Source organism: Poecile atricapillus, chromosome 9 (assembly GCF_030490865.1).
Source record: "Poecile atricapillus isolate bPoeAtr1 chromosome 9, bPoeAtr1.hap1, whole genome shotgun sequence".
NCBI classification, from domain to species: Eukaryota; Metazoa; Chordata; class Aves; order Passeriformes; family Paridae; genus Poecile; species Poecile atricapillus.
Window position 1 is genome coordinate 9,218,207 of NC_081257.1, and position 9,031 is coordinate 9,227,237.

Sequence of the window (9,031 nt, forward strand, 5' to 3'; positions counted from 1 at the left end):
TAGGAAACGTGAAATAAATCTGATGTTTGCTTATTAAAATATATCCATGCAATTAATTCCTAAAGATAAATCAACAGACTGAGAATATATATGTTATCCACAGGCAAACTCCACCAGTGTTGTATAAACCTAAGAATCAGTGGTATGGGTTTAAATACTAAGGGCAAAAGTGGAGTATCTTCTATTGTAGTGTTATATTTGCCTTTTTCTAGAATAAACCAGTAGGTAATTGGAGCATTTCTTGGATTTTGCAGCACGGAGACGAGATGTGCACTTGTCCAAGGAGCAGGAGAGCCGCCTGCCCTCGCACTGGTTGAAGAGCAAAGGGGCTCACACCACCATGGCTGACGCGCTGTGGCGCCTGCGGGACCTGATGCTGCGCGACACCCTGAACATCCGCCAGGCCTACAACCTGGAGAACGTGTAGGAACAGCAGCACTCCTGCTCCAGGAGTTCATGGGACAATAGCTGGTTTAGTTACTGGGTGGGAAGAGATAACCAACAATAATTTGTATTGCATTTTACTGTACATTGCAAGACCATTTTTATATAAGGACACTTTTAATAAGCATATTTCACTTTTTGTTATATTAAGTTGACTTTATCAAATACACAGATTTTTTGCATATGTTTCCTTTGTTTGAAAGGCGATTTCATAATTGGTTGAGTGTAGTCAAGGATTCACCTTTCTTATACTTTATTGCTGAGAATCTGATGCCATTGTTTTTATATATAAAAAAAAAAACGGAAAACAAAGTATTTACAGATTGATACAGTGGAATGTGAATTAGTCATAGTTTACATCCTATAAGAATGTGTGTACCTGTGCTTGTGCGTGCTGGCCACTTTGGGCAGAACTGCTCAGGTGTGAACAGGGAGGATCTCTTAAAAGAAGCTAAAGGTAAGATAAGCTTTGGCACTAAGGAAAATTGGCATTCCAAGTCAACACTGAGATGGCTGGGTGGGCCCCAGCAGCGCTGGAAGTGCTGGTGTGGACGGGACAAGGGTGTCTCAACTGCTCATGTTGTCCAGTCCTGTGCAGTTATTTAACTGTGTAGCCAAGGCCATTGTGATCCTAAATCAGTACCACAGTCCCTGTGCTGGCAGGCCCTTAGAGGGGAAGTGTTTCATCTGCCATGGCCTGTGCTGGGGGTTCTGCCATGTCCCCAGCACCCAGCAGTGGGACAGGGAAGCTCCTTCCCTGAGAGATTCTGTCTGTGCTGGAAGAGGCTCACAGAACTTGGAACCAGCCCAGGTCTTGGAAGGTAAGTTAGGGGAGAAAAGTGGAGTTGTTCTGTTAGTGAAGTAATGTGATGTTTTTTTAAATTCACACATACTCTGTTCATGATTGGGCATTGTAAGACATTTTTGTATGCTTTCTTTAAGTGTATTCATTAACCTTAGTGAAAGTTCTGCAATGCAAATTTGAGTGAAATTTGATGCTTAAATTAACTTGAAAGTAAAATACTACTGTATGGTATGGTATGTGTAAGGTCAGCATACCCAGTACATTGGAGAAATATAGTACTTGCATTGCAGCCTTCAAAGGGTTTGGGTTGGTTTTTTTTTCTTTTCTTTTCTTTTTTCTTTTTGGTTTTTTTTTGTGGGGTTTTTTTTTGGTTTGTTTTTGTTTTTTGTTTTTTTTTTGTTTTTTTTTTATCTAAGTAAAGTAGGTATTGACTCTTCTTGCCAAATTTCAAGGTTGTGGCTGCCTTCTGCTAAAGATTTACCTGTCCTCATAACTAACCAACCTTTTGGACTACAAAGTTATTTGTTTAAAGGTAAATTCTTTCATTTATTTAATATTGGAAAAAAGAATTAATACTTTTGGATTGCTTTTAGTCACTGGGAAACCTCTATGAATTTGGGAAAAGTCAGCAGGAATGTGGGCACTGCAACTCAGCCCAAATTAACTGATTTACTGATACACTTCATTTATGCTAGAGATGTTCATCATGTGGAAATGAGTTCTAAAGTCTGTTAGCACAGAACATTTTCATTTCAGTATATTTGGCAGAAGGTTAAATTAAATATTTTCCTTCAAATACTGGATATCTTGGGGTTTGTTTTGCTGATGTAATTAATACTCATAAGGGAAGTGACACTTGCAAGTATAAACTGTGATTTAATCTTACTGGCCAATTCCTCTCCCTCTCCTATTGAAATCCTCCAGTCATTGCACAAAATACCCCTGGTAATTACAAATAGGCACTTAAAGACAGTTTAGGTCAGATGTGAAGTGGATGTGAAGGAAATGGAAAAAAACAACACAGAGGGAAATTACAGTTTTGAGCTCTACAAGTAGCACACCCATGGTACAGAAATTCTTTACTGGCCTTTGTAAATTACCAATTTTATTTAATAAAGTAGAAATTGAATAGTCTTAGACCACCCCTATAAAATGTGTTTAAGTTACCATAGGTTTTGCAGTTTTTAGCCACAAAGATGGGATATTGAAGTGAATCAGGCAGCAAAATCCTAGTTTTTGAGCATTTGGAACTATCATGGATTGTACTAATACACCACCAGATTCTCCTACTTCTCAGCATTAACAAAAATTACACCAAAGAACCTGGGATGAATTTTAATTAAATTATTGTTTTATTTATTTTCTTTTGAGGACTGGATGGGACTCCCTTTGGAGCCTGTATAACTCAGATGTTTAATTTATCTGAAGGTCAGTGATGAGCAGATGTGCAGCACTGGCTCTCTCCTGCTGAGCAGCCGAATCCCTCCTTTCACTGCTCTTTCTGGCCCAGGAGCAAGAGATTGGAAGTGCAAACAAAGCCTGGCTCCTCCTTCATCAAGGCAGTGCAGAGCACTACCAGTAAGCCACTGGGCTGGCCCTGATCAATTATTTTAAGCCTTATTTATTTCAAAATCGTTTCTCTCTAAACTGGAGGCATTTCAGTTGATTGCAGTGAAATTTAGGATATAATGGCTACAGTCTAGAATTCAAAACCAGCAAAAGAAACTTTTCTCACTCTGGTTTAAAAAAAACAAAAAGACATGTCTATCTGTCTTTTTCTCTCTCTGTGGGTGTTTGAGCCCCTCATCTGTTTTTCACTGCCGTTCATTGTACTAGCGTAAACAAAACTTTCATATTAAAATAAAAGGATGTGTGGGCAATGGTTGGCTTCTGTGAGAGTGGAAAATAGATAAAACTAGGACAGGTATTTTCATAAACCAGTTGGAGACAACTAATAATTATTTGTTCTCTTCCTCAGTCCTTCCCTTCCATGAGAAAATTTACTGTTTGTGTAAAAATTCAAAACGTTGATGTTGGTGACTTTTTTTCAGCATATGTTTTTGTACCTGGTTTATCCATGCTTGGCTTTTCATTAGATCTTGTACTCCTGAAGGCTGAGCTGCTAACCAGGTTTATAACATGTATGTACCATCACTTTGTTTACCTGTGTCTTTTTAATTTGAATAAAAATAGTTTGCAAAGTGTTTTGGATTAACCAGGTTTGACTGTTCCATTAAGATTTCTGTTAGGATTTTATTTCAAGTAATTCTGGCTGTTGCTGATCCAGATGTTCTCAAGTCCTTGGTACATGTGTGCTTCTGTGTGGATAAAATATCCTTTTTCTATTGTCCTGTGTTTTTTTGAGATGTGCCTGTAGGTGATAAGAACAGTGGTGTTGAAAATTGAGCCATAATGAGCATGAACAGTGAACCTTGAAAAATATGTGAAGCACTGGGAACCAGCTGAGTGGAGGTGGTAAGATTCAGTCAGTCCCAGATGCCCCTTTATTAATTGGATTGAAAATAAACAGCAAGCCTTAATTTCATATGGAAGCTAATGTGGTTCAGGACTGTCTTCCATGTAGCTGTTTAATAGAGGAAATTAGATGAGTAACATGAAAAAAACATCTTTTACACAATTAAGTTAGAATCAAGGATAGAAATTTTCTGTATGAACTATGAGAAAAAATAAGTGATAGGAATCTCTCAAGGTGCCTGGCATAAAATTCACAGAGAGCTATTTAAACAGTCAGAACACAGCATTATTTAATTAACACACATCCATGTTTTCAGTCTGGGGTATAAATGCTGCCTTTCACACAGGCTGCCAGCTTTATAACACTTCTGCCCTTCTGTTGCAGTTGCCCAGAGGAAACTAATTCTAATCATCCTCCACATCTTATTTGCTCAGTCTGAGATACTAAAGATCAACCATAAATGTATGTAGCTCCCTCTTGGCTGCAAGTGCACAAAATTGAAGTTTCAGAATGTCTGGGCACTGCACATTGTGTAAGGAATGGGATGTGGTTCAGTCATGCACATGAAATTTTGATTAATAAAATGAAACCTTATATTCATTTTGTCAACTGCATTTTCCAGCAAGTCTAATGTGACCCTCATCTTTGGTATAAAGCACCAACATCCAGTACTGATTTCAGGAAGTAACTCAGGAACAGCATTCTTTTCACCAATTCTGTGAAGATATTTTTTTCCCCCTTTCCCTGAAGGAGCTGGAGATGGCCATGAGCAGAGTGCAGGTACAGTTTGGGTCTGTGTATTAAGTCCAAAGTGAAAGCATGCCTCCACTGATGACAGGAAGAGTTTTGCTCCAAAGAAAAATTCCCCAATACATCAGATGGCTGTTGCTTTCTGTTGCTGCTTTTGAAAATCTTGGAGAAAACTGCTGCAGCCCTGTGCCAGGGAGGAGTGCAGGCTGGGTACAAACACCCTTCCTTGACCATAACTTGTTCCAGCTCTTCCGCAGGCTTTTCAGCAGACAGCTGCTTCCTTGTGCACACAGCTGCAGGGGAATGATCAGCAGATCCATGTTTTCCACAGAATCATTCTGGATTGGTGGTGGTTGTCCTCTCTAATGCTGGAGTGGTGAGCAGCACTGCTTGTGCATTAGGTATCACTGTTTGTTCCAGATGACTTTTTACTGCTGCTGCCTCACCGAGATGGATTTTTCCATGCTGGGTATCCATCTTGCCCTGACTTCCAGAGTTTGGAAAGCTTGCAGCAGGAATGCTTTGCTGAGTCTCAGAAGCTGTGGTGGCCGTTGCAGAACACATGAAAATGCCGTTGGTCGGTGCAGAGCCCCACTCCAGGCGGACACCGGCTGAATTCCCTGCTGAAGGAAGGGATGTGCTCAGCCCTGGAGCTGGCAGGGGCCTGGCAGGGCTAGAAGTGAAAGCTGTGACCCTGGCTCACTGCAGCAGCCTGGAACAGCCACACGGTGTTCCCTGAGTGCCGAGCCAAAGGAGAGCTCTTGCTTCCTTCCCGTTTCCTTTGCCACAGCAGATGGATGGGGGAAGCGGGAGATGGGAGTGATACAGGGATATGAGAGTCAGAGAGAACTGGGGAAGGCAAAGAGCACAGAATTAGGAGTCAGCAGGAATAAAACGGCAAAACCAAATGAAGACTTTGGTTGTTGAAGATGGGGTGTATTTAAAACTGATACTAAATCTCCGACTGTACTCAGCTGTGGAACAGGCTGGGATTCTGGAATGGGGAGTTGCAGCTATTCTGATGTCCAGCATTAGTGACAGACTGGTAAAATCTAAAAATACCAAAGGGTCAGCACTAGCAAGCACACTCAGGATTGGAGACTGCAGCTCAGATTTCTAAATGTCAAGCTTCATATTGTGTCATAACAGATCTGTGTTGCCTGAAATGGTGCGATGCCAGAGGATTTTATTCCTGCAGCAGTCACCAAGAGCAGTGACACGGAACTGCCTGACACCAGACATCTTGTGAGTGACTGCAGCCTCTCTCCCTTTCTGTTTACCTGCTTCAGACATCCCAGAGATCTTCCAGATGTGCCTGGTGCTCTCAGCTGCCAATGGGAAACAGTCACTGCTAAACAAGCTAGAGGTCTGAAGTGAGAACTGGGCTTGGCTCACAGCTGTTTGTGGAACTGCTACAATTACAGGAGTGCTTAAGGGAAGCCACAGGAAGTTTTCACATCAGGCTCCTGAGTTCTGAGAAATAACTAGGGCACAGGGCTCTTGCTTGAAAAAAACTCCATATATTGAACAACTTATTTGTTTTATGAAAACAGAGCACAAGAGAATTTCAAAAGGCTCAAGAAATAAAATCAGATGAAGCTAAAGCTCAGCAGTTTTCAAAATCTGGCTTTTTTATTATTGCTTTATTCTTGAATGTACTGCTATGGTTAGGGTTGATTTCAGTGTGATGATCTGATTGCAAAAAGCAGCTTGTTCATGAGTTTTGGGCTCTACCTCGGAACTAAAGTCAAAGTTATTCTGAAACAGAGGCTTTCCTCAAGGGATTCACTTGCTGCTCAGTCAAAATAAGCAGTGACACAGTCAGATCTTTAATTCTGTCAGTTTTTATCCCTTGAAAACACAAGTAGCCCTAATACTCTAGATCAAGTCCTTGGAAGGCACAACACAAAGGTTCCCCTTAGTTTGCAATTGGAGAACCTACACCTTGACCTCTACAGAGCTGCCCTTGTCTCTGCAGTTGATGAAGACTTACAAAGGCTCATAGGAGGCAGCACAGGAACACCTGTAAGGGCATGAACTCCCTCGGAGTTGTTTTTAGGCTGATCATAAGAATTGGCTTCTTTGTTGTACCATCAGCCTGCACCCCTACCCTCCGCACCAGTCACCGACCCCACCCACGCTCCCGGTGTCACTGCAGGAGCAAACACTGCTGGAACACAGCAGGCAGCTCTGTTCTCCTGCCTTGGGGCCAGCATTTCCACCCCAGGACTCAGGGATGCCAGGACTGACACTGCACATTGCTCTGGCCACTGTCAGACGTGGGCAGCACAGCCCAAGCACATGGGTCACTTTCCAAGCACTGTGGGCTGAGCAGTAAATCTCTGCTCTCTTTATCCAGTTAAAATTGTGTCACACTGCAAAGAAAACGAATTGGCTGTCAGAGCAGTTCCTGTAAGTACAAAAGAAACTAACTCAAAATTACTATTTCTATTATGCTGAGATGGATGCACTGTGTAATGCTTCTTTCCCACTGGTCTTGTCACAAGGGGGTGTTTCACCAAGCTAACAAAAGCAACAGCCAGACTGTTTGCTCAGTTTAGTTTATTTAAAAGCACTAAGCAAACATTAAATTAGTGGCAGAGGCCTGAATAGAATGAATTTTTCACTTCATTTAAATACAAATATTACAGATATGGAAGAACAGAACTGCCCAAACCATCTGAGTGTATTACACAAACGTGTGGATCGCAGTTCACATTGCAGAGCCAACATCTTCCACCACTGTCAACGTGGCACTGCTGCTGCTTTGGCACGTGTACAGTTGAAGCACTCGGGAGCTCCCCCTTGAAGAGATTCAGCTAAAATTCCCCTTTCTCCATCCTTTCCTCGTACAGTCTTTCAGATCTTTTCCTACGGTAAACATCATCTGCAGAAAAAGATGTTTTAGATTAGAGTTTCCCCACTGCAAAGTGGTGTTAAATGCATGAAGCCTGTCATCTCTTTCTAAACTTTTCAATCCAAATTTATCTTACAGATGCTGACTGACAGGCAACTGGAAATTCAAGCCAACAGAAATCCTTATTACCACTTAAAATAGCTCATGTTCTCTCTCCCATATAGGCCAAAGTTCTTCCCATCAGTCCCAATGAAACGTTTTTCTAGGAAAGTTAAGTTTCCAGTGAGAAACAGTTGTTTCTTGTCTACTTTCCCATGAGGGTAATTAAAATTAAAATGCCCTAACAAGCTGAAGGGAAATTAAATTATAGGCATGAAGTTAAAGCCTGAGGGCTTCCAGCCTGACTTTGGTATTCTGGTCTCTTTTATATAAACACCATACAGGAATATTCCCAACTCCATAGTCTTCCTGCCTCCCCACTCCCTGACAACATGTACAGTTGAGCTGATCCTTTCAGGGAAATACACAAAAATTTCTAGCAGGATTTATTAAAGTGAGAATGTCACATTAGAAATAAATACTTTGACTAATAGAAACTAAATGCCATTAGCTAAGTTGTCATGAGCTATCTTCGTACTTATTTTTTAAGTTGTAAAAGTCATGTTTCAGATGATGTCACACCTCTGCTTAAATGCTGGCAAACCTCATGAGTCTTTTTCAATGATCGCAGAATGCTTTATGTTGATAGGGACCTTAAAGATCACCTTGCTCCGTCCCCATGGATAGGGACACCTTCTGATAGACCAGTTTCTCCAAGCCTCATCCAGCCTGGCCTTGGACACTTCCAGGGTTTCTCTGGACAACCTATGCCGAGGCCTTGCAATCCTCAGAGGAAAGAATTTTTTTCCTAATATCCAATCGAAATGTACCCTCTTTCAGCTAAAATTGTATTCGGCACTCTAAAATCAGGATTCTTTTTCTGTTTCTGCCCAGTGTTTCTGCTGGGGAGGCAGAGCCTGAAGGGCCCCATCCTGCCCGAACACGAGCAGTGTCTGAGCGCAGGCCGGGGCCCTCCAGCCCGGCCCGGCCCCGCTGGTTCGGGGGGAGGGCGCGGCGGGTCCGGGCCGCCGGGTCCCCGCACTCACAGAAGGTCTCTCCGCCGACGCGGACGTTGATCATGAACCACTCCATGGCTCCGCCGAGCACGAAGAAGAAGGGCAGGAACCTGTAAAAGCCAAAGCGCCGCTGCCCGGGCACCAGCTTCAAAAGGCGCTTCACCCTCTCGCTGACCAGCATAGCCAGGCAGCGCCGCCGCCTTCGCCCTTCCCGGGTGGAAAGAACAGAGGGGGGCGTGTGAGAGGCAGAATGGGACGTGCCGCAGTCACACCATGGCCGCAGCCGGTGTCGGGCGAGGAGCGGCCCCGGCCCGGGCGGGCCCCGGCCGAGCCCCCGCGGCCATGGCGGCCCCTCGGGCCCCGCCGCCCCCTCCCCTGAGGCGGGAACGCGCAGCCAATCAGGGCCGCGACCCCGCGCCGCGCGCCGCTCACCTCCCGCGCGAGGGCTCTGCGCGCGGCCGGACGGAAGGACGCGCCGAGCGCCCACGTGACCCCCCGCAGCGCCTCGCCTGATTGGGCGGGGCGGGGCGGGGGCGGGGCCTGGCTTGAAGGCCCAGGCCCCACCCACCGAGCGCCGCCCGGCC

The 9,031-nt window shown here is 44.0% G+C and overlaps 2 protein-coding genes across 14 annotated transcripts in view; one reads left to right on the plus strand and one right to left on the minus strand.

The window, feature by feature from the left end:
- The window catches only part of PBRM1 (polybromo 1), a 58,924-nt gene extending 52,829 nt beyond the window's left edge, over window positions 1-6,095 (plus strand). For 11 of the 12 annotated variants that reach the window (XM_058844608.1, XM_058844597.1, XM_058844605.1 and 8 more), the window contains one exon: window positions 255-3,464. In XM_058844608.1, the coding sequence (XP_058700591.1) occupies window positions 255-427 (173 nt within the window). In that variant the 3' untranslated portion in view covers window positions 428-3,464. Of the gene's footprint in view, window positions 1-254; window positions 3,465-3,626 lie in introns of those variants that run through there. The other variant, XM_058844611.1, reaches the window with a different exon arrangement.
- A 922-nt stretch (window positions 6,096-7,017) lies between these two features.
- LOC131581955 (ubiquinol-cytochrome-c reductase complex assembly factor 5) lies at window positions 7,018-8,975 on the minus strand. 2 transcript variants are annotated; one of them, XM_058844627.1, is made up of 3 exons: window positions 8,880-8,975; window positions 8,478-8,654; window positions 7,018-7,362 (listed from the first exon to the last, which is right to left on the minus strand). In XM_058844627.1, the coding sequence occupies exons 2-3, from the start codon at window positions 8,626-8,628 to the stop codon at window positions 7,295-7,297; spliced, it is 219 nt and encodes a 72-aa protein (XP_058700610.1). In that variant the 5' UTR covers window positions 8,629-8,654; window positions 8,880-8,975; the 3' UTR covers window positions 7,018-7,294. The 2 variants fall into 2 exon arrangements, with proteins under 2 accessions (XP_058700610.1, XP_058700609.1); XM_058844626.1 differs by lacking the exon at window positions 8,880-8,975 and having other exon boundaries at window positions 8,478-8,867.
- Between the last annotated feature and the right edge of the window lie 56 nt (window positions 8,976-9,031).